The sequence below is a fragment of the Pyricularia oryzae genome, chromosome 6, assembly GCF_000002495.2.
Source record: "Pyricularia oryzae 70-15 chromosome 6, whole genome shotgun sequence".
Lineage (NCBI taxonomy): Eukaryota > Fungi > Ascomycota > Sordariomycetes > Magnaporthales > Pyriculariaceae > Pyricularia > Pyricularia oryzae.
This window is the reverse complement of record NC_017853.1, coordinates 127,643-149,087: the sequence shown is the minus strand read 5'-3', so window position 1 is coordinate 149,087 and position 21,445 is coordinate 127,643. Positions and strand designations below refer to the sequence as shown.

The window sequence follows — 21,445 nt, the reverse complement described above, 5'->3', positions numbered from 1 at the left end:
TCGCATCGGTTGATAGGCACCCAAGCAACTGAGCATACCGTAACATGAAAGGACCTATAGTCGCAGTACTGCATCCTGAGTAATACTAGATCGCGTGAGCTGCTTTCCTGGCCAGGTTAGCCACCAATGTTGGCATCTAATATCACCGTGCTTACCTGTGATATCTTGGGCCCTTTGTTACTTTCAAGGATGTCGATTTATGCCTACCGCTGTATGTTTCATTAGTGCCCATTTTATATAAGCGTCTGTTGAAAAGTGTCCTTCTTCACTGGTATCGAGTTCACTAGCAGTCAGTGGCAAGGCTCGCCTCAATATGAGCATTCAATTGTTGATGTATAAAACTCTGATACTATTTCACAAGCCCTCAGTTATAACCAGATTCTTCCTACAGCGGCGCAAACACCACATTGTCATTTTCAATTAGAAACTCCGAGCCAACCATGGCCCAAATATCCTCGAATTGTATGCCTTCAAACGTTTGCAGCAAGGGGTCCAGCAGCGCTGGGTCTTGACGATGGTGATCCTGAACACCATTGTTGGGTAAAAACCCACACTCGTATGCGTTAGTCGCAGCGGCTTCTCCGCCGTCAAACTGTGCCTGCTCTACGCTACTGCCGTGCAAGCTGCCGCCCATGGTCGCAGTGCCGTCCACCTCGCTTTGCAGCACCCAAGCCGAGCGAGCAACCGCAGGCTCTTCTGCAGGTAGGCCTTGGCGCGTCGTCGTGCTCGGCGGCCGGTTGCCGGCAGCGGGAGACTCGGGCAGCTGATCCAGCACGGTCTGCACGTGCTCCCTCAGCAGGGCGCAGCCGCGGATGAAGTCCTCGCTGTAGTCCCAAGACCTGTACACGTCCTCGACGTACAGGGTCGCCGACCTCAGCAGCTCCAGGTCGGCCCTCGCCAGCCGCCTCGTCGGCTGGCGGAGGATGCACAGGGCCAGGACGACGGCGCCCAGGTAAGGTGGGTTGGGCCCGAGGAGGATCGAGCGGATGCCGTGGTCGGCCAGGTACAAGACCGTGGTGATGGTCTTGCGGGCGGCGTCGGCGCAGAGGTTGGCGCTGTTGAGGAGGCGAGCGGCTGAGGGGAGGTTGTCTCCGTGCTTGGTGACTTCCTGTTCGAAGCTGGTCGAGGGGAAGACGAGTGCTGCGCGAAACAGGGCGATTTGTGCCTATTTGCTTGAGGCGTGATTTCAGCATCAAAGTCAGACGATAAGGCACAAGGTCCAAAAAGTGGCCTCAACAAAACTGACGGAAGCATGCCGCCTAGGGACTGTAAAGGACTATAAAAAAGCTTACGTGACAAAATTGCTGCCAAAGAAATCCAGAGAGATGTTGGCGCATGGGGTCATTGTGTCCTACAAAGGACTCGCTACTGGTGATGTTGGACAGTCTGAGGCTATCTGGGAGCGAGCGCTCCCAGTCGACTAGGGCTTGGTCCAGCCGGGCTGTCTCACTGAGAAGGTTCCACGAATTCACAGACTTGCGGTTGTATATGTGGTGAGATATCCTACCGAGTATCTGCGAGAGGGCGATCCAAGCCGTGAAATGACTCTGATTGCCGCTGAGGGTGTCATTTGTAGACTCAGCGTTCGCGCTGCTCCTGCTCCAGGAGCTGATCTGGCGTAGGTCAGTGTCGTCCAGATCGCTGTTGATGACTGAAGGGCGGCCAGATTCAAGCTGCATTAGCTTCTCAAGGGCAAAGCAGGACCACCACACCCTGCGTCTGAGCGACTCGACGCTGTTGATATCGGTATCGTCACCCTCTTGGGTTGTGGACAAGTCGGTGATGTGTTTGTGTAGACCGATGGAGTGCGCGGTCCGGATGGCGTGGCCAAGAACGTGCCAGGCTTGTCCGTCGCGATTCTGACCGCGCAGGGCGAGCGCGATGAGAAACATTGCCTGAACGCTCAGCAGGTGTGGGTTCGCTATCAGGTGGGCGTACAGCCAATATGCGGCAGTCAGATACTTGGTGCCAGTTTCCGAGGTTCTACCGTTGATCTCATCGGCACCGATGGCGATGATGGCATATCCCATGGCGAGCTTTGGTCCTCGTTTGCACGTGGCATGGTCACCTAGCTGATCTCCCCGAAACCTCGCCTTCAGCTCTTGGCACGAGTCGACATAGTCCTGCACATAACTTCTGTCGACCACGGGGAAGATTGGCCACAGCCGATCGAAAAAGGCGTCCACGTACTTTTGGCATTCTTGCGGCGGTGGCAGATTTGGCAAGGGCGAGTCTATCGGCAGTTCAAACTCCTCGCTGCGCTCCATGCCATGCTTGAATTGTGTGCTGGCTGGACTCAGCCCCCGCCTGGTTAAGTGGAGGTCGACAAACCGGCATAGACATTGAAGGCTGCTGCCACCCATGTATTTGACCTTGTCAGGCGTGCCGTCAGTGTTGACAACCACGTCTGGGGCGGGACCAGTCACGGCCGGGGGCGGGGTAGGCGCAGTATTGCCGTTGCTTCCCTCGGGCAGGTTGTCTGCAACGTATGCATTATATGCTCTTCGTAGCCAAGACATGAAGTCCGCTTTAGGGGCAGGCTGTTCGGCAGATTGGGAAGCCTTTCTCTTGCAAGAACGGGATGCAGTAGCCCGTTCGCCGTTGGCCCTGGCCGTGGTACCGGGAGACTTGCGGGCCTTGGAAACACGCGGGGCCGCTGCCGGCTGGCTTGTAGACCCGACGGCGGGAGTATGTGCGACAGAGTCGGGAGCAGGAGTTGTGAGGTTCCGATATGGGACTCGTTCCTGATCTGCGCTATCTTCAGCCCCCGGCCCCGAGCTCCGGTCGGTCTTGGACGGTGCCAGCTGCCTGACGGCCGGGGCGGGCCCTCCGGGGTTCCGCAAGTCGGTCGTCTCACACACCTCGTTCCGGGTTATGCAGTTGCGACACTTGGGAAGGCTCGCGTCACAGCGTACCTTGCGGGCGCGGCAACGGTTGCAGGCGACCGAGAGACGTAGGCGCTTGGCACCTCTTTGGTGGACCTGGCTATCAGCCATGCTTTCCATTGGGCTCGAGCCGGACCGAGCCGAGTTTTGGTCGGTGGACATGATGTGGGAAAAATACAATGGATACAGATGGGCATCAACGTACCGCAAACCAAAACCTTTCCATTCGAAACCTGCAGTTTGCAGGAAATGCAAGTATGGGAATTGCAAGGAGGAGGTACGGACACTATGCCGAACCGAACCGATAGGGCCAAAGGCTGAGGGAGGAGTGCAGCACTGGGATGTCTTTTCCCCGCAAATCTGCAATGCGAGAGGGGAAAAGAAGGCAGCGAAATGGGGTTTTGGTTCTAGACCACATTCTTGGTAGAACAGAAATGGGGTAGCATCACGACCGTCGAAATATCGAAGTGGGTAGTTGACTTGAACTCAATGGTATTATCACGGCAGATCGATTTAAGTGCCCACATAGACATAATAACAACCGATTCCATGATGGCAGGTAGGGAATCCGGCTATACTACAGTTCTAACCATATTTGAGCGTGCCCTCGAGGGCAGTCCTCGATGGTTTACACCAACGGAAAATTGGCATTCGGGCGGTAGTGGAGCAAAGAATTAGGGGAGTACTAGACAGTTTCTAGCTCTAGCAAATTATAAATAGGTGCAGGGTAAACTTGAGCACCTATGCATTCCTCGCCATCAAATTCTTGGGCACATTAGTAAGGCATACTACATTACTCATTGTAGACCACTTGCAACTCGACAATTGATTCCAAGTTTGGCACACATCCCGGCTGGACGGTACAGCATTCAGGTACGTACCCAAGGAAGATGGGAGAAGGGAATCATCCAAAGGTACCTTTACCTTACCTACTTTACGAGTTTGGGCTAGTTTTGTCGTTAGCCCCCCACATTGATGCGGGAAGTGGAGGAACATAGCGCTGGATAGATGGACAAGGCATTGATTGAGCGGGCCCCACCAAGCCGTAGTTTCCTAGCTGGTAGGGGCGCCCAAATGGTCAACTCCGCGCCTTCCGTCAGTGTGAATTTAGGCTTCGTAATGGGGTTGCTCAACTCGAGTTGAAGAAGAAGAAAAAGAAAAGCAAAGAAGCCGAAAAAGCAAGTCAACAAAAAAGAGAGAAGAGAGGAAATTTGCCGGCTGCCCACAATCAGTTAGCACTGACAGCCGCCAATTTGTCTTTGGTATACCTGGTCGCTTTGCTTTTCTGATCTGTGTCCTACAGTGCTGCCATCCAACTGCCGCCCGCGCAATCTGCGCGATTTCAATTCAACTTGTGTCAAGCACGGAACAACTCCAAAATGGCCAACAACCTGACGCCAGTCTACTTCTTCAGCCATGGATCCACCATGATGCTTGGCGAGGAATCCGAGTCGGCCGACTACTGGAAGAAGGCCGGCGACGATGCCTTAGCCAAGGGCATCAAAGGCATCGTCATGATGGTAGCGTAGCCTAGGTCCTGTTTGCTTGTACTGTTTACGACCTGTCCAAAAAACCACATGACTAACATGGAGAAAATGAACACCAGGGCGCACATTGGGATGCTCTCGGAGATAGGCGCATCGACGTCGCCACCAACCCGAACCCGGGGAAATCACCAGTCGCCTACGTCCATCCGAGCAAGTACGTAGACTACAAGCTCAACCCGGACCTGGTGGGCGCCGAAAAGGCCATCTCCCTGCTGAACGAGGCTGGCTTCGACGCGCGTGGGAACCCTACGTTTGATTGGATCCACGACACGTACCTGATCCTGATCCGGATGTTCCCCAACGGCTGTCCGCCGACGACGCTGATATCCATGAACGGCCGCTACGACCCGCACGAGCACCTCGCCGTCGGCGCGGCGCTCCACCCGCTGCGTGCGCAAGGCTACCTCATCATCGGGTCCGGCGGCGCCGTCCACAACCTCTACAGGAACCACTGGATGCCCATGATCCGGTTCAGCGACAACTTTGCCCAGGAGCGGCCGCCGGAGCCGTGGGCGCTCGAGTTCCGCCAGGCCGTCGAGGACGTGCTCCGGAACAACAGCGGGCCCACGCTCCGCCGCGCCGCCGCGCGCCTCATGAAGCACCCGCAGTTCAGGGATGCGCACGCCACCGACGATCACTTCATGCCCTTGCTCTTCGCGGCGGGCGCGGTGGGCGATGAGGAGGACCAAGGGGCCAATGGCAGGCTGATGGCCGAGACCTGGGAGCTGACCAATATGTGTAATAGTCAGTTCATGTTTGGGCATTGGCCTGAGGCTATCAAGGTGTAGGAGGAAGGCGGGATTGTAAGGACGTTTGTACAGTTGTTTTCTTTTGGTTGATAAAACGTTCAATTTCCGACTGTCAGCGTGCAGGCTTCTTTCTCCCACTGCTGTCAAATTATCATTTGCCCTCCTACCTAAGCCACTGCTGTTGATCTGACAAAACTTTGGAGTAGTCTAGTGGCAAATTTCTGAGCATTGGATGGTGATTACGTTGACTGACCAATGAACCGGGTAGCCATGTTAACATTTGTTACCCCAGCCGAACCGAGCCGACTTGCACACATGGAACGACCGAACCGAAAAGGGACCCCCAGACCGAGCCGGGTGTGTTTCTAAGTGGCTCTAGCAAGATGCACTGTCCGAGGCGAGTTATGGCTATTTATGTATAGGTGGGCTTGGACTTGGATCTGCTCTACTACTGGACAGGCAACCAAAAACAACACAAAGGCTTATCATCCATAAGAAGGTGCACAGAACAGCATTCTAGTATCCGATATATCTGCAGCCCCACACGTACACCTCAAGATGTCCACCACAACCACAATGACCGTCCAACCAGCCCTCAAGGTCGACGGCACAGACCCGACCTTTGGTGACTGGCGGGATGACCTGGTCCGCGACGGCTACGCAGTGATCAAGGGGGCGGTGCCGCGGGAGAACGCACTCAAGTACGCAGACAAGATGCTTGGGCTGGTCGAGTCCTTTGGTCTGGGCTACGACCGCAAAGACCCCTCGACGGTGCACCCGGACAAGCTCCCGGTGATCAACGAGAAGGGCATGCTGCTCAACTACGCAGCGCCGCACGAGGACTTTGTGTGGGCGATCCGGTCGGAGCGGGGCGTGGTCGAGGCGTTTGAGCAGGTCTACGGGACCGAGGACCTGCTGGTCAGCTTCGACGCCATCAACTACGGCTTCGCGAACCGCGACAACCTCCCGGCCAACAAGCCCTGGCCGCACCAGGACCAGGACCCGGAGAAGCCCGGCTTCAGGTGCCTGCAGGGCCTGGTGAACCTGCACCCCAACGGGCCGGACGACGGCGGCCTGATTGTGTGCAGGGGCGGCCACCTGATGAGCGAGGCGTTCCACGAGGCCATGAAGGACGAGGAGCGCATCCCGGCCTGGACGAGGGAGTGGTACGGCTTCACGGAGGCCGGGATGAAGTGGCTGGCCGACAACGGCGGCGAGTGGATCAAGCCGACGGCGGAGCCCGGCGACCTGCTGGTCTGGGACAGCCGCACGCCGCACTTCAACGTGCCGCCGAGCCGGCAGAGCGTCGACCGCCTGGCCGTCTACACCTGCTTCATGCCCGTCTCGCACGCCACGCAGGAGGACCTGGTCCGCAAGAAGGACGCGTTCGAGAGGAGGGTGGGCACCACGCACTGGCCCAACGCGAGGCACGTCGGCTCCAACGAGGCCAAGAGGAACGGGCAGCCCGACGCGGTCCAAAGGGATAGGCCGCTGAACGAGCCGGTGCTCAGCGAGCGGGCGTTTAAGCTGACGGGCATTCCGTACATCAAGGCGTAGAGCTTTTGGGTGTCGGGGTGGTGCCTGAAAGTAACTGTACATAGCTAGTCTAGTTGATCTTTTGGTTTTATTTTACGTTTTTTTTTTCTTTTCTTTTTTTGGCGTCCCTTTCTCCGTCTCATTGTCAGACTGCGGAACCGCTTTCTTCCGGAATCATACTCCAAGCTCGCCCTACACTACCGTTCCTTTGGCATAACTCTGATAGATCAGACCTTGAAGCCAGGCGTCGCATAAACACCACCAGTTTTCATTTTGGACCCCCTGGGCGTGCACCCCGGAAAAGGTGTGTCGTAACTGACTGCCGAGTATAAGACGGCGTAGAGAGGCCCCCACCTCCCGTTCCCAATGTAGAAAGGTTCGTGTAAGACCATGGATTCTACTGAGGGGAAGTGGATCGATGCTGTGCGGAGGCAAACGGAGTCATGTTCCATCATCTGCATTACCCCACAGTCAGGATCTCTTGAACGGTGGGGTATTGTTGTTTTAGCTTGTGTGCGGCTAGCTGTCTGTCAATGGTCCTTGATGAAACTGGCCCGAACCGAGAGCTGAGATCGGAGTATCCGAATCAGGGAATTAGTCGAGCCTGACATATGATGGGAATGGCCAGGATTGTGTGCATCTGCATTGCCAGTATGTTTTGCCCATGATGTCTTTGAAGCTTCTTGTATTATTTTACTAGCTTCATCTATAGCTTCTTCCGTTCTCGCTACTGCACTGGCTACTACACTGGTTTGCTCTCTACTACCTCCTGATTTGTGAACAAGATGACCGTCGACGAACCCCTGAAAATCACCATCGTGGGCGGAGGAATAGGTGGCCTTGTCACTGTAAGATCCGGATCCAGAGTCCCGAATATCTTGACGCAGAGAATTTCATTTTCCACAAGCCTGCTACAACATAGCAACCCGAGCCCGTCAGTGCGAAACTAACAAAGCCTGCGCCAAACCCAACAGGCCATCGCCCTCCGCGGCCCAGGCCGCCGGATCACAGTCCTGGAGCGCTCCCGCATGCTCCGCGAAGTCGGGGCGACCATCTCCCTGCAGCCCAACGCCTCGAGAATAATCGACAGCTGGGGCCTGGCGCCGTTCCTGGAGGCCTGCAAGCCCCTGTCCGACCAGGCCTTCATGATCCGCAACGCCGCCGGCAAGCTGGTCAACACCATGACCTTTGACCGGGCCAGGTTCGGCGCCGATCGGGTCATGTACCACCGGCAGGATCTTCACTCGGCGCTGCGCCGCGCCGCCGAGAGCACAGATCGGCCCGGCCCACCTGCGGTCATCAGGACGGCGTGCAGGGCTGTGGGCTGCGATCTGGAAGAGGGAGCTGTGCTACTGGAGGGGGGAGAGGTGGTGTGTGGAGACGTGGTCGTGGGGGCGGACGGCATCAGGTCGGCGCTGAGGGACGTCGTGGTGGGCAAGCAGTGCGAAATCCACCCGACGGGCCTGACGGCGTACCGCATCCACCTGCCGCGGTCGATCATCGAGACCGCCGTCAGGGATCACGGCGCGCCACCTGAGATGGGCGACCTCGATCGGCCCGGCACGACCATGATCCTGGGCCACGAGCGGCGGGTCTTGTTTGGTCCCGCGAGGGGCGGGGAGCTGTACGGCGGCGTCTGCCTCGTCCCCGACGACCAGCTGCTCGAGGCCCTCCCGGGCGAGGCTTGGAATGGCGCCGGGTCCAAGAAGGCGCTCCTCGCGTCGTTTGAGGGATTTCCGGACTGGTTCCTGGCCATGATCAAGCTGGTGGCGGACGAGGACGTTGGACTGTGGCAGCTGCGCGACATTGACCCGCTCGATGCGTGGAGCAAGGGCCGCGCCATCCTCATCGGCGACGCGGCCCACGCCATGCTGCCGACCCAAGGACAGGGAGCATCGCAGGCCGTCGAGGACGCCGAGGCACTGCAGGCCTACCTTGCGGATCTGCCGGCCAGGCCGACGGGGGACCAGGTGTGCGAGGCGTTGAGGAAGGTCTGGGAGGTGAGGCACCAGCGGGCGATTCTGATTCAGAATTTCAGCAGGGCTCAGGGGAGGCAGAACGCAGGAGCGGATGCGTCTGGCAAGGTCACGATGAATCCTGGGGAGTTTTTGCAGTTTAATTGTAGTTATCTCGGGGCCAAGGACTGGGAGATCAGGATGAAGGAGAGGAGGACGGGGATGGAAGCTTTTATATAATTTGCCAAAAAATAAATGCCAAATCCACTAGGCAAGTTCTCGCGCAGGTAATACTTGGCCAACCACCTCCCCAAAACCCACTCCACTGCCCTCACCACCTGCAACCGCCGTGATCCGCACAACGTCCCCATCTTCCAGGTACGCCCTCTTCAGCCCTCCTCCAAGCTCGAGCGGCACCTTGCCACCCTCGGTAGCCTCGAGCAGACAGCCTGCCTTGTCCCTCCCGGCGCCGCTCACCGTGCCCGTGGCCATCAAATCCCCCGTCCGCAACGGCGCACCGGCGCTCACGATATGCGACACCATCTGCCGCGGCGTCCAGTACAGATCCTTGAGGCTCGACCTGCCCGCGGTGGCAAAATCCCCGGCCCCGGCGGGCTGCACCGCCACCTCAAAGGTCACGTCAAAGGTGCCGCGCACGGGGTCGGCGAGGTGCGGCGCGACGGGACCAAGGTGCTCGGGCCCCTGCGTGCGGAACGGCGACAGGGCGTCCGGCAGCACCACCCACGGCGACACGCTGGTGCCCAGGTTCTTGCCGTTGCAGGGCCCGAGCGGCAGCATCTCGAGCCCCTGGATGTCGCGCGCGGACCAGTCGTTGAGCAGCACGAAGCCAAAGATGTGGCGGTCCACGGCGGCGACGCTGGCCGTGCGCTGGCCCATGGGCAGCGGGGTGCCGATCACGGCGGCGAACTCGACCTCGTAGTCCAGCGCGCGCGTCGGCGCAAAGATGACGGGCGGCTTGGCGGGGGCTTCCACCTGCACCGTGCGGTCGGGAAAGTGACCCAGCGGCCGCTCGATGGGCGTCCCTGACACCACCACGGAGCTGGCCCGCCCGGCGTAGGCGGTGGGGAAGTGGAAGAAGCCCGGCGGTGGGTTGGCGTTGTTAACGACGATGCGCCCGGCGTTCTTGACGTGTTCTAGGCTGCACGAGAAGTCTGGGATTTTTTTTTTGTCTTGTTAGTCATGTGGCTTGTGATACCATGACTACCTAGTCTCATTGATATCTGTCTCAACCCTGCCTGTCTCGGCAATCATGGGTGGGCGACATACCTGTAAAGTCGCTCACGTGAACAGGAAGGTGCATAGTGACACTGCTGACGTCCTCCCTGCTCTCGCTAGAAACACTCCCCTCCCGCCAGGCATTTTGTATGGCCTCGCGCACGGCGCTGTGCACCGTCTTGGGCAGCGCCGCAAAGGCATTGAGGGTCGAGTACTTGAAGACACCAGCGGGGAGGTCCGGCACGCTGCTGAGCAGTCCTTGCTCGTAAAGTTTGCAAAGAAAAATGACGTCGTTGTCGACCCTGGTGGCGGGCTGGGGTGAGGGGAAGCGAGGCGACGATGCTATGCCAAAAGGTATGTTGACGACGGAAAAGTGATGCGCCCACCCGTCGCCTGTTGAATGTTGTGTCGCCATTGTTTTGCTGCTCGGTAAGTTTTTGTTCTAGTTGCTACTGCCGTAAACATTGAGCGCTTGGTCGACTAACGAGTGCTGAAGACGTTTTTTGACTTACACCGGGCGTTGACGTATATGCGATATGATATGTATGAGTCGCTTTACAAATGGCTCACTGTCTCGTCCAGGACTAGACTGGATCTGACACGCGACACGGGAATAAATTGATAGATTGTCAAGGTCTCTGTGTTTTATTATCACTTGCTGCCTTGTCATTGATTGTCAATAATAGACTGACCAAGTATGCATGTGTTGGCAAAACTATAGATTCTGCCTACATACTACCTTACATAGGTGTGCATACAGGATAGCATTGGCTCCGCACCATGTCCCATAATACCGACTCAACCTCCACCGAAACACAACCACCACCGAAACAGACCAAAAACCTTCACTCGCTTATCGCGCCCATTCGCAACAGCAACAAGTTGATAATCGAGGGGGTGCGATTCCCAAGGGGTCGGTTCACGTCTTCCCCGCTCCATTTTACGGGCGGAAGCACGCAACGATTGGGGAGAAACGCACATCCTCCCTCCACATCCCGAACCAACCACTAATCGAACCACCCCCCATCTTATACCGAACGCATTTGACTGTCATGATACTACCGATACCCCGAAACCGGGCACTCGTATCCAAAAGCTGCCAAACATGGGACGGCATATGGTATGACACCCCGCTCCTTCGGTAGGCGGCGTGTGTCTTTGATCGGAAGGGGGGGATCTGGCATGACACAGCAGCCGCGGCGGGCATCGGACAAGTGCGGAGATAGGGCTCATACGTGCGTAGTTTCATAGCGACAGGGCGATGGTGCGGAGTGGTTCACACCAAGACATCTTCAAGTCTGTTTTTTTTTGTCAAGATTATCATCAGGCTGTGTTTGTTTTCATTGCCATTGCTCATCGAAACATTTACAGCATTGTGAACTCTACAGTCAAGAAACATAGAAAGAAAACTTCAAACCTCCTGCTCCTCTGCTAGCTACACACAAACACTACAACAAGTGCAAGCCCAGAAGCTGTCACACAATCTTGCAAAACACGGCTGCTGTTTCTTTCTTCCTTCCACCCCTCAAAGAAAAGCAAAAAGCAAAAAAAAGAAAAAAAATGGCTCTCGAAGGCACCCTCCGCCACCCGGACCGGTACATCACGACCCACGACGAGACAACCGGCAAAGCCATAGTCGACACCAGCATCCCGGCAAAGGCGCCCTTTTACCGGCTGGGCGACGGCAAGATCAAGACCGGGGTCGAGTTCGCGCAGTGCTTCATCACGTCTGCCTTCCCGGCCGAGCTGGCAGGCGGTGCCGACCTGGCCTCGTACAGCAGCTTCCTCGCCTCTCCGCCGGGGCTCGTGGTCAACGGCGGCACGGTGCTGCGCTACGTCGACATGGAGCCGGGCCACGTGAGCCCCATGCACCGGACCCTGAGCATGGACTACGGCATCGTCATCGAGGGCGAGGTCGAGCTGCTGCTCGACTCGGGGGACACGAGGCCCATGAAGAGGGGCGACGTCTGCGTCCAGAGGGCCACCATGCATGCTTGGCGCAACCTGAGCAGCACCGAGTGGGCCAGGATGTTGTTCATCCTGCAGCCGGTCCAGCCGTTTGAGGTCGGTGGAAAGATGGTAGAGGAGGACCTGGGGACCATGAAGGGAGTCAAGAAGTCCGAGTAGAGCATGGTGGGGATGCGAGGTAGAAATGGGTGGTTGCCGTTACTGTTGTTGGCCTTTTGGATACCTACCTTTACACAGCTTGTCCTTTGCATGGCTTGTCGACACATGGAGGGCGGTACAGTGATTCAAGGCTGGAATAAATGATGCATTTTTTATCGTTTTCCGTTTGCATGAGCTGATGTTTCACTGTCGTAATAAACCCAAGAAAATAAATGATACAGCATCTTGATATTGACATCTTCCCCCCTGGTCACATCTCGCCGCCCACGGGATACCTAAAGATGCCTGGGTTAACCCTCCCCAATGTCGCGTTCCACAATTTGGCCGCCGTCTAAAAAGGTTTCGTCGCATCGCAATTGTCAGCAAGCTACCTCACGAGACTTGCTGTCCGGCCAATGGCAAACCGCCAAACTCACAGAGTTGATAAAAAGTCCACCAAACATGACGGTGATAAACACGCGCTCGCCGCCGTTTTGATAGACGGCGCGCTGGCTCTGATCCAGCCGCCTGTTTATCGGCCGGTGCGCAGGCACCCGGCGATACTGCGCCCCATAGCCTGGCGGGTTGCTGGTGTCACTGCTGCTCGCCGTCGCGGTCTGCTGTCCTTCCTCCTTGGCGGCGGCGGGAGTGCTGTCGGAATGGTGCAGGCTGTAGTCGACGAGCACTTCTGATACGCTAGCGGGCGTCGTGATGGTCGTCGTTGTCGTGGAGGCCATTGCGACTGCTTTGTGTTGTGTTGTGTAGCGGTGGCCGTTGGGTAGGTTTTTGCCTTTTTGGACGTCGTTGCCTTGTTTGAAGCCGCCTTTTTCAAAAAAAACGCAATGAATCGGGCGGCGTCTTTTGTCGACCTTACCCCAGCTCGCTGCACGGTACGTACCTTTACTTAGCTCCAGGAACCCGGGAAGAAACAGGTACCATCGAGCCCACTTGGAGATCAGGGAGTGGGGCGGCCCCGGACCCCACACAACCAAATTCCCCTTATGGCCCCATCTGTCATTGACGACTTGAGAAAGTCCGACGATTATGTGGAGCCGAAACTGCTATCTCCCCTGCCAGCCGGTACATTCCCCCACCTCGTGTCCACCGTCGTCCACCTTCGCCTTGCTCGTTCTCAGCCGTCGGCCTTATACCTCAATGCCGACCGAGCGAAACTTAGCAGAAGGGTGTTTTATTTTAAAAAAAAATCCAACTTGATAGTCTGATTTTTGGCAGGCCCCAAAACTAAAAATCGGCCGCATCCGTTTAGTTACAAGGCATCCTCGGGGCAATATATCGTGCAATGTTGTTCAGCAGGCAAAGCAGGGAACGAAGTTGCTTCTGAAATCGACAAAAAATTCCACTCACGATATCAGGCCAGTTTTGCTAGTCGAGTGTCAAAATTGTCCTTCTCCCCCCAATCTCTTCAACCAATTCGCACAACCACACCATACATACCCAGGCCCCTCTTTCCCCCCTTTCACAAAATGTCCAACCAATCCCCCAGCCGGACAAAGGCGAACCCGCCGCACCTATCCCGCGTCCACGCCGCCGCCGTCGACGGTCGCGTCCGCAACCCCATCTTCCGCCGGACCCAGCTGAAGCGCCTGCACGACGCCGTCGCCTCCAACAGCGACGCCCTCGAGCGCGCGATCCTCGCCGACGCCCTCCTGCCCTCCTGCATCACCCCCGCCGACGCCCGGCTGGAGCTGTGTCTGGCCCTGCGCGCCGTGCGCGAGCTCGCCGCCGCCCTCGACGTCAAGGCCGCCTTTGCAGAGGAGTACAGCGTCGCCAGCTCCAAGGATGCCGCCGAGGCGAGGAGGCCCGTCGGGATCGTGGTCGTGACGCCCGCGGCGCACACGCCCGTGTACAGCGCCGTGGCAGCCGTGGCGGCGGCGGTTGCGGGCGGCAATTGTGTGATATTGCAGGTTGGTGCAAGTCCTGAATCGTATTATGACGTTGCTTGTGGAACTGAATTTTTTACTAACACGGGATGACATTTCCCCCCCACACCAGCTTGACAACACCCTCCAAGAAATCCCGTCCGCCCTTCGCAAAGCCCTCCACAACGCTGTCGATCACGATGCAGTGGCCCTCGCGACTTCAGATGAAATCTCCACTGCATCATTTGGCGACACACAAGTAATCCACTATGTCCAGCAAACCCACCAGCAACGACAACAGTCACCCACAGGCACCGAACACACCACCCGCTTCAACCAGTTGCTCGTCTGCCCAAATACAGACCGCACCATCGCCATCGTGGAGCGCGATGCGGACGTAGACGCCGCCGCCTCGGCCTTGGTAGGCGCCCGCTTCGCCCTGGGCGGCACGTCCCCCTACGCGCCGGACGTCGTGCTGGTGAACGAGTGGGTGGAGAAGGACTTCCTGCAGGCCGTTCTCCGCCACACGGCCACGGTGGTTTCCAGCCGGGCCACTGCCGCCTCCCCCAGCAGCGGCAAGACGACGCGCAGCAGCGCCGCCGACCCGAGCCCGCTGGACAGGGTCAGGGAAGAAGGCAAGGCCCGCGTCGTCAGCACCGGCGACCTCGGCACCGTGCTGACCGTCGAGGCGCGCGACTCGTTCCTCCTGTCGTCGTCCGCCCCCAAGGTCACCCAGCCCGTGCTGGCCATCCACTCGGTGACGAGCATGGACGACGCCATCGACGCCTCGGGCCGGGACCTGCTGGCCGCCTACGTCTTCACCAAGAACCCGGCCAACGCAAAGTACGTGACGCAGTTCCTGGACTCGGCCGCCGCCTACGTCAACCACGTGCCCCCGCGCCTGCTCGTCGGCCCTGCTGCGGCCCGCGGCTACCCCATCGACCCCGAGAGCGCCGCGCCGTCCACAGACATGTTCACGGTGCCGAGGCCCGTCTACGTCGGGAAGCGCGGTAGGGATGTGGGCGGGGACAAGGTCCTGAGCAAGGTCGTCGGGGGTGGTGACGCCAGCGCGGCCGTCATGGCCGAGATGGCGAGGGACCTGGGCAGGGAGATGCCGGCTTTGGCAAGGCCGCTCAACCAGGTCGGCATCAACTTCTTTGAGCAGGGCATCTTGACCGGCGCAGTTCTGTTCTTTGGTACCATCTTGACCGGGGTCGGGTTTGCAGGCTACCATGGGTACCGGTTGTTTGCGTCACGATAAATCAAAGAAGATATTGAAAAATTAAAGACGGATTTATCGTGAAGGACCGTGGGGGTCTGTACTATACAAATGTTATATGGTTACAGAAGCTGCTATACACACACACACTCACAGACACACTCTGATCAGCCAAAAAAGGACACAGAAATCTTACAATCATTAATACTTGATGCACGCCCCAAGGCTGCAATTTTACACCCCAGACCCGTCGCCTCCAAGATCTGTCAAGAGTTGGATGATGCTGTCGATTAGAATAGGCCTTCGCCCATCTTCATACTTGGACCTGAGAACCTGGGACACGGCCTTCAAGACCATCGGCGAGTCGGACAAGAGGGCAGTCATGGTCTGTTGCTGCTGGGCTTGCTTCTCCTGGACCCCATCTGCATAATTCGACGACGGCTGTTGAGCACAAGCACGACCGCCATACAGGCGCACGGCCGGGGACCCACGATCGAGGTGCACAAACCGCTCAATCGCGTCGCGGTCCTCGCCGTCCAGAAACACCGCAGTCGCATCCCTGGGCGTATCGACACCGGCCTCGCGCAGCAGCGCCCCGTAGACCAGCAGAACCTGCGCCGAGTGGTACAGCGCCGTCGCGGCCAGCCCAGACATGTCGGTCTTGCTGACGCGCCTCGTCGCCCGGACGACTTGACCGGCGTGTGCGACCGCCCGCCGGGCAGAAGGGGTGCATACCCACATCCGCAGGGCCGGATGCACGCGGCGCGCCTCCTCGGGCCCGTCGAGGCCCGCAAAGAACTGCACGTCCGCCAGCGGCACGTCCAGGCTTAGGCGGACGACTTCGAGCCGGAGGGTGACCTCGGGCGTGGAGTGCTGGTCCTGGCCGAGGGCGAAGCGGTCCAGCATGCTGTGAAGCTCGTCGTAGCGGGACGTCATGAAAAAGCTTGTTCGCAGGTGCGTCTGGCCGCCTGGGGGCATGGAGTGGTTGATAGCGTTGAAGGTCGGCCGCTGTAAAGCCTTCAGTTGGTTATACTCCCAGCTGAGCCGCCAAACGCCGGCCAGGAAGGAGAGCTTGGCGAGACGCTGGTCAACAGACGCGCGTATAGAGACGATCGAGTCGACGGTGTTGAAGTCGGCCAGATAGTCCACTATGCTTGGCTTTACTACGAAATGATGTGACTGCTCGCTGCGAGCGATTGGGTCACTGCTCTCGAGCTGATGCAGTTGAGCTCGCCGCCACTCCTCAGGTCCGCCAGCGCGCCACGTACTCGGGTGGTCAGGCAGCGGGGCGTGGAACTCGGCATACGACAACAGCGGCTGAACAAGTAGTGCGATGCTGTTGTCGGCGTCATGAAGCCATAATTGAAAGACGAGCCGCTTCCAGGATTCCAGCTCCACCCAGCTTCTCCACTCCTCATCCAAGTTTTCCGTCGTTTGGAGGAGCTGGAGGTTCAAGGGTGGGTAGCGGGACCGTTGGAGGTTTCCGGCCCGACGCAGAATGGTAAGAAGCGGCTGCAGGAACGATTCGGCAATCTCCATCTTCCGTGAGTCGCCGGACCATAGGCTAATTCGGAGGTTGATCAAGAATGCCTGGGCAAGTTCGAGGTCGCGGGTTGCGCGGTTGTCGGCTTCCCACTGGGAACCTCTATATCAGCATCCTGGGAAATATGCGTGCGGAGGAGCGAAACCAGTGTTTGCTCGACTTACCCTTCTTGGAATGGCCACCCTCACGCACTCTTGGATTGCGAAGCCCAGTTTGACCAATGTTGGGTCGAGCGTCATGACGGCACCATGAGCTATTATCCCTGCCACCAGCTCGGGCCGCGCGGTATTAGGACTGAATGAAGCCAGGTGTATAAAAGACTCTGGCTGCGATATTGTTGATGTCAGATAGAACTGAATGAGAACGTTGAGGAGCTCCGTTGACGGGAACGACGACACTGCCTTGATCCGGTTGTCGGGACGGCAGTTCTCCACAATCATGCATAACAGCTTGTCCCTTGTACTCGTTCGCAACGGCTCAGCTGTGCCTAGTCCTTGTTGGAAGTGGATTCGAGACTCGGGCGAAGTTCCCAGATCTTCGGTAGGTAGGGAAAGGTTTTGTTCCTCGTTGCCGCCACGGTCATTCTTGTTGGGCACAAAACGCCACCTTGATCGTCGAGTCTGACTTGCCACCGCCGCGGGAGCAGAAGACTCGTTGACGGCGATGCCCGATATGGAGCTCACTGTCTCCTGTCTAGTTGTTGCCGGGCTGGTGATGGTGTTGGGGCTCTCTTGGAAGTAGAGATTGAAAGGAATGTTGGTATTATAAGATTCGAGAAACCCGAGATCGACTTCGTTAAGGTCAAAGTCGGCATCAAGAAAAGCGTATGCTGGCAGGCGGCGTGGTGAGTGCGGGAAATCGGTCATTATGGAATCATGATGATGGTGGCCGAATACCTGAAAGGCGTCTAGTCCGCCTTCAGGAGGGGGAACGGCGATGTGCGGCATCGGTTCCATATTGTTAGGTATGCCTTGCGGCAATAACGAAGTCATTGAGTTATGAGGCGGCGGCCTTGAGTAGCCGACATCAATCGCCGATATGGAGTCGGGTGCCGGAGGTCTGGAGAAGCCCGAGTCCATTGTCATCAAATGTGGGGCAGCCGGATTCACCGAGCCGGAGCTAGTGTCGTCTGTTGGGGGCACATTTGCCATAAGCGAGCCGCGTCCAGCATCGGGATCGGCAGTGGATGATTCTACATCTTCATCCTCTTGCAAATCCCCTTCTCCGTCTTCATTCCCGTCTTCGGCCTGCAAGTTGTTTTGCTCCAATGGTAATTGGTGTTTCGGCTGATTATGCTGCTGCGGCCACACGCATTCGAGACTATCCTTGACGCAGCGGCTGCATGGTTTGCTATCCGAGCACCTCAAATGATTCTGCGAGCAGTTTCGACATGCCTGCGAGACTCTCCTCTCCAGGTGCTGGCCCCGGGCAATGCGTCCGCCACGGCCACCTTTGCCCGAGGCATTTTCCGGGTTATGGGCGGCCACGTGCCTGCGAAGCAAATCGATGCGTCCAAACGACTTACCGCAGTGCTGACAAGTGTAGGGTTTGTGTTGGGTGTGTGAGCGGATGTGGCGGGTCAGGTGGTCCGCCCGGGAATAGCTTCGGGCACAGATGCCACATTGGAATATGTTCGACGGAGCCGCACTAGAGGCCTCGGCAGGCTGCGGTGGTGCCATTCTGTTTCTGCGTTTCGGTTGGCGCCTAACGAACAACGTGTGTAACGGCTCGGTTGTTTGATTTGATAAGAGGCTATGTGGAGGGCGAAGGAAGATAGGAGAACTTGGGAGCGCAAACCACCCACGCTTCGGATAATGTGGAGGGAAGCAAGCAATTGAAAAATAGCTGCCGAAGCTGAGATGGATGGCTAGAGTTTGGTGGGACTGTTTGCGGGGAAAGGGTGAAACCACGGGCTAGCTTGCCTAGAACCTTGCCGTACAGCCCTGGAAGGACCCGGAAGGTGGGGTGAACTACGGGGCCGGGCACCACTGGGCCTGGGCCTGACAGGCATCAATCAATCCATCAATCAACGGAGGACCCTGCACCGCCGAATCGGACCTTGGATCGACTTTCTTTTGCAACCCGCCGCCATACGACACTTCGGTTGATCTCCGCTCATAGACAGACCACAGTACGGCCAGTAAAATTGCTACCTGCCTACCTTGCATAGTTAACTTGGGTGCCTCTAGTGCGTCAAGTTCGTTTCGGTTTAGCACATGGGCACAAGGTTCATCCGATGGCTGCCCCGACGCTGCTGGCGGCGGCTCGGAGTTCGCGTCTCGCGGTTGGTTGGAGAGACTCGGCACATGGTGGGGTTGATGTTGACGTGAACTGCATGTCGTCAATGTTTACATTGCGATTCTGCCCGCGATTTTGGACTTTAACCTCATATCAATTTGCGTAAACTTTGTTTGGCAGTGCGAAAGAAGAAGATTCAGAGGTTGGATTTATCAAGGCGCACACACACGCAACAGGGTCACTAGGCAGAGGAAAATACCTACCTACTTGGCAGGCGGGCAGCAAGCAGCAAACAGCAAACAGCAAACAGCAAACAGCAAACAGCAAACAGCAAACAGCAAACAGCAAACAGCAAACAGCAAACAGCAAACAGCAAACAGCAAACATGCCCAACCCCACCAAAGATCTACACACGGTAGACGAAACTTCGTTTCCATACATCTTTGAGCAGAATGCCACAGTCCAGCTCAAGACCTGCGATGGCCTCATCCGCTGCAATGTCTACCGACCAAAGAACTCTGGCCCGGCACCGGTTCTGGTGACCTACGGCCCCTACGGCAAGGATATCCATTATCACGAGTAAGATAGCCATCGAGCTCGATTCCGAAACGATGGCATACGACCCCCAACAACTGACAAACCCCAAACCCACCCCCAAAGCTTTCACCCCAAGTCATATGCCGAGGTCAACCCCAACCACAAGTCCGACCACTCGGCCTGGGAGACCCCCGATCCGAAGTTCTGGACCAGGCATGGCTACGTCGTAGTGCGTGCCGATGAGCGCGGCCTCGGCCAGTCCCCCGGAGTTCTCGACACCATGTCCCGAGGTACCTCTGACGCCTTCTGCGAGCTGATCGAATGGGCCGCTGACCAGCCGTGGTCTTCGGGCAAGGTTGGCCTGCTGGGCATCAGCTACTACGCTGGCAGTCAATGGCGCGTCGCCGCTCGCAAGCCAAAGGGGCTGGCTGCCATGATTCCGTGGGAAGGAATGTCTGACTATTATCGCGACCGCTGCCGCCACGGAGGGATCTTGTCAAACGCCTTCATCAAGTTTTGGTGGAATCGCCAAGTCATTACGAACCAGTACGGCAGGCCAGGCCGTAGCGCGAGCAATTGGGGCCCAGATACCATCGAGGGCGACCTGCCGGCCGACGAATTGGAGCGGAACCGCAACGATCAAACCATCGACAACCAAAAGCACCGCTTCCGGGATGAGGAATACTACGCCTCCAAGGAGTATGACATGGGCGACATCGAGGTCCCATTGCTGTCAGTCGGCAACTGGGGCGGGATACTTTTGCACCTGAGAGGAAACATTGAAGGATACGTGCAAGCAAACTCCGAGTTCAAGTACTTGCGCATGATCACCGGTCGGCACGATCTCCCCTTTTACTATGACGAGGAGGTTGAGATCCAACGCTCATTCCTGGATGCCTTTCTCAAGGGAGAGGATCGCGTGGGATGGGCCACAAAAGGCAAACTTCCTTCTGTTGATCTTGTCATGCGAAAGGGCAATGTTGGCTTCAACGACGCCCAGGCCGAGAGAGCCTACACTCGCCGCGCCGAGTCCCAGTGGCCGCCCGCTAGCACCGTGTATACAACTTATCACTGCCACCCAGACGGTGTCCTTTCCACTGCGGCACCTTCACTACCAAGACGGACAAAGCTTTCCTACCGCGCATTGGGCACACTTGCGAATCCATCCTTGGTCTCTTTCTCGACTCCCAAGTTCGAGACCGAGACTGAAATCACGGGTCACCCTCGCGCACGCCTCTCCGTCTCCGTAACACCCGACGCTTCGGGACCGACGCCCTCGGAAATTGACGTGTTCCTGACCCTGCGGTATATTGGTCCTGATGAAAAGGAAGTATTCTACACAGGAACAGCTGGAGACCCGGTTCCACTGTGCAAGGGTTGGCTCCGCACGTCTCTCCGCAAGGTCAACGAGTCCCACCGCAAGCATCGCGCCTACCTCCCCCACAGGGACTACACAAGTGCCGACGTACTTCCCGTAATCCCGGGGGAGGTCTACACGATCGACATTGAAGTCTGGCCTACTAATGTGGTTGTCGAAAAGGGGGGTCGGATAGTGTTTGAGGTGGCTTCGGGCGACACGCAGGGGTCGGGAATCTTCCTGCACGACGACCCCGTTGACCGGGCGGTGGAGAAGCTGCAGGGTGTTAACAACATCAACTTTGGGGAGGGTCTGGAGAATTACCTCGTCCTGCCTGTTATTCCGTAGTAGTTGATGTCTGGTTGGTTGAGATGATAATGATCCACTACTCTTACGCCACGCCCATTCCTTATGTGGTATTGGTTACCCACCACATGTTCACCCAGCCGAACCGAACAAGTTGTGATGCTCATTTTGAACATTCACTTTATTTGAAAGACCCTCTTTCTACCCCAAAACTTGATTTGAAGCCACCTACATATTGACTAGCCCAGCAAGCTAGCGTCTAAATGTCTCTCATTATTTACTCCCTTGTTGCATTCCCCCACATCCCCCTTCTTCAGCTCCTTGCACGAACTGCCACTTGAAGCCAAGCCT

General features: G+C 57.3%; 10 protein-coding genes across 10 annotated transcripts; 6 read left to right on the top strand and 4 right to left on the bottom strand.

Moving 5' to 3' along the window:
* Nucleotides 1–317: 317 nt before the first annotated feature.
* MGG_08777 (uncharacterized protein) lies at nt 318–3,047 on the bottom strand (the record flags this gene model as incomplete). The annotated part of the gene is made up of 2 exons (XM_003719149.1): nt 318–1,165; nt 1,293–3,047. 2 exons carry the CDS (start codon nt 3,045–3,047, stop codon nt 386–388), a joined length of 2,535 nt encoding a protein of 844 aa, XP_003719197.1. The 3' UTR covers nt 318–385.
* A 915-nt stretch (nt 3,048–3,962) lies between these two features.
* On the top strand, nt 3,963–5,384 carry MGG_08778 (aromatic ring-opening dioxygenase). The gene is made up of 2 exons (XM_003719148.1): nt 3,963–4,405; nt 4,492–5,384. Exons 1-2 carry the CDS (start codon nt 4,265–4,267, stop codon nt 5,218–5,220), a joined length of 870 nt encoding a protein of 289 aa, XP_003719196.1. The 5' UTR covers nt 3,963–4,264; the 3' UTR covers nt 5,221–5,384.
* Nucleotides 5,385–5,739: 355 nt separating this feature from the next.
* MGG_08779 (uncharacterized protein) lies at nt 5,740–6,738 on the top strand (the record flags this gene model as incomplete). Its single annotated transcript, XM_003719147.1, has 1 exon — nt 5,740–6,738. The coding sequence occupies one exon, from the start codon at nt 5,740–5,742 to the stop codon at nt 6,736–6,738; it is 999 nt and encodes a 332-aa protein (XP_003719195.1).
* A 764-nt stretch (nt 6,739–7,502) lies between these two features.
* MGG_15380 (salicylate hydroxylase) lies at nt 7,503–8,912 on the top strand (the record flags this gene model as incomplete). Its single annotated transcript, XM_003719146.1, has 2 exons — nt 7,503–7,565; nt 7,692–8,912. The coding sequence occupies 2 exons, from the start codon at nt 7,503–7,505 to the stop codon at nt 8,910–8,912; spliced, it is 1,284 nt and encodes a 427-aa protein (XP_003719194.1).
* A 27-nt stretch (nt 8,913–8,939) lies between these two features.
* MGG_14140 (fumarylacetoacetase) lies at nt 8,940–10,323 on the bottom strand (the record flags this gene model as incomplete). Its single annotated transcript, XM_003719145.1, has 2 exons — nt 8,940–9,844; nt 9,960–10,323. 2 exons carry the CDS (start codon nt 10,321–10,323, stop codon nt 8,940–8,942), a joined length of 1,269 nt encoding a protein of 422 aa, XP_003719193.1.
* A 1,145-nt stretch (nt 10,324–11,468) lies between these two features.
* On the top strand, nt 11,469–12,035 carry MGG_08781 (cupin domain-containing protein; the record flags this gene model as incomplete). Its single annotated transcript, XM_003719144.1, has 1 exon — nt 11,469–12,035. One exon carries the CDS (start codon nt 11,469–11,471, stop codon nt 12,033–12,035), a length of 567 nt encoding a protein of 188 aa, XP_003719192.1.
* A 124-nt stretch (nt 12,036–12,159) lies between these two features.
* MGG_08782 (uncharacterized protein) lies at nt 12,160–12,904 on the bottom strand. Its single transcript, XM_003719143.1, has 2 exons — nt 12,452–12,904; nt 12,160–12,366 (listed from the first exon to the last, which is right to left on the bottom strand). The coding sequence occupies exons 1-2, from the start codon at nt 12,749–12,751 to the stop codon at nt 12,286–12,288; spliced, it is 381 nt and encodes a 126-aa protein (XP_003719191.1). The 5' UTR covers nt 12,752–12,904; the 3' UTR covers nt 12,160–12,285.
* Nucleotides 12,905–13,149: 245 nt separating this feature from the next.
* MGG_08783 (uncharacterized protein) lies at nt 13,150–15,764 on the top strand. Its single transcript, XM_003719142.1, has 2 exons — nt 13,150–13,939; nt 14,028–15,764. The coding sequence occupies exons 1-2, from the start codon at nt 13,499–13,501 to the stop codon at nt 15,153–15,155; spliced, it is 1,569 nt and encodes a 522-aa protein (XP_003719190.1). The 5' UTR covers nt 13,150–13,498; the 3' UTR covers nt 15,156–15,764.
* On the bottom strand, nt 15,182–18,466 carry MGG_08784 (C6 transcription factor RegA). The gene is made up of 2 exons (XM_003719141.1): nt 16,821–18,466; nt 15,182–16,748 (listed from the first exon to the last, which is right to left on the bottom strand). Exons 1-2 carry the CDS (start codon nt 18,333–18,335, stop codon nt 15,348–15,350), a joined length of 2,916 nt encoding a protein of 971 aa, XP_003719189.1. The 5' UTR covers nt 18,336–18,466; the 3' UTR covers nt 15,182–15,347.
* Nucleotides 18,467–19,249: 783 nt separating this feature from the next.
* On the top strand, nt 19,250–21,246 carry MGG_08785 (X-Pro dipeptidyl-peptidase). The gene is made up of 2 exons (XM_003719140.1): nt 19,250–19,473; nt 19,555–21,246. The coding sequence occupies exons 1-2, from the start codon at nt 19,280–19,282 to the stop codon at nt 21,134–21,136; spliced, it is 1,776 nt and encodes a 591-aa protein (XP_003719188.1). The 5' UTR covers nt 19,250–19,279; the 3' UTR covers nt 21,137–21,246.
* The last annotated feature ends 199 nt before the right edge of the window (nt 21,247–21,445 follow it).

Bases quoted from the DNA above. Each gene is read 5' to 3' on its own strand.
- MGG_08783 (XM_003719142.1), top strand. From the start codon at position 13,499: ATGTCCAACCAATCCCCCAGCCGGACAAAGGCGAACCCGCCGCACCTA. The intron at 13,940-14,027 runs GTTGGTGCAAGT...CCCCCACACCAG, and splicing joins GCAATTGTGTGATATTGCAG to CTTGACAACACCCTCCAAGA.
- MGG_08782 (XM_003719143.1), bottom strand. From the start codon at position 12,751: ATGGCCTCCACGACAACGACGACCATCACGACGCCCGCTAGCGTATCA. The intron at 12,367-12,451 runs GTGAGTTTGGCG...AAACCTTTTTAG, and splicing joins GTGGACTTTTTATCAACTCT to ACGGCGGCCAAATTGTGGAA.
- MGG_08784 (XM_003719141.1), bottom strand. From the start codon at position 18,335: ATGGCACCACCGCAGCCTGCCGAGGCCTCTAGTGCGGCTCCGTCGAAC. The intron at 16,749-16,820 runs GTAAGTCGAGCA...AGAGGTTCCCAG, and splicing joins GGGTGGCCATTCCAAGAAGG to TGGGAAGCCGACAACCGCGC.
- MGG_08778 (XM_003719148.1), top strand. From the start codon at position 4,265: ATGGCCAACAACCTGACGCCAGTCTACTTCTTCAGCCATGGATCCACC. The intron at 4,406-4,491 runs GTAGCGTAGCCT...AATGAACACCAG, and splicing joins TCAAAGGCATCGTCATGATG to GGCGCACATTGGGATGCTCT.
- MGG_08785 (XM_003719140.1), top strand. From the start codon at position 19,280: ATGCCCAACCCCACCAAAGATCTACACACGGTAGACGAAACTTCGTTT. The intron at 19,474-19,554 runs GTAAGATAGCCA...CCACCCCCAAAG, and splicing joins AAGGATATCCATTATCACGA to CTTTCACCCCAAGTCATATG.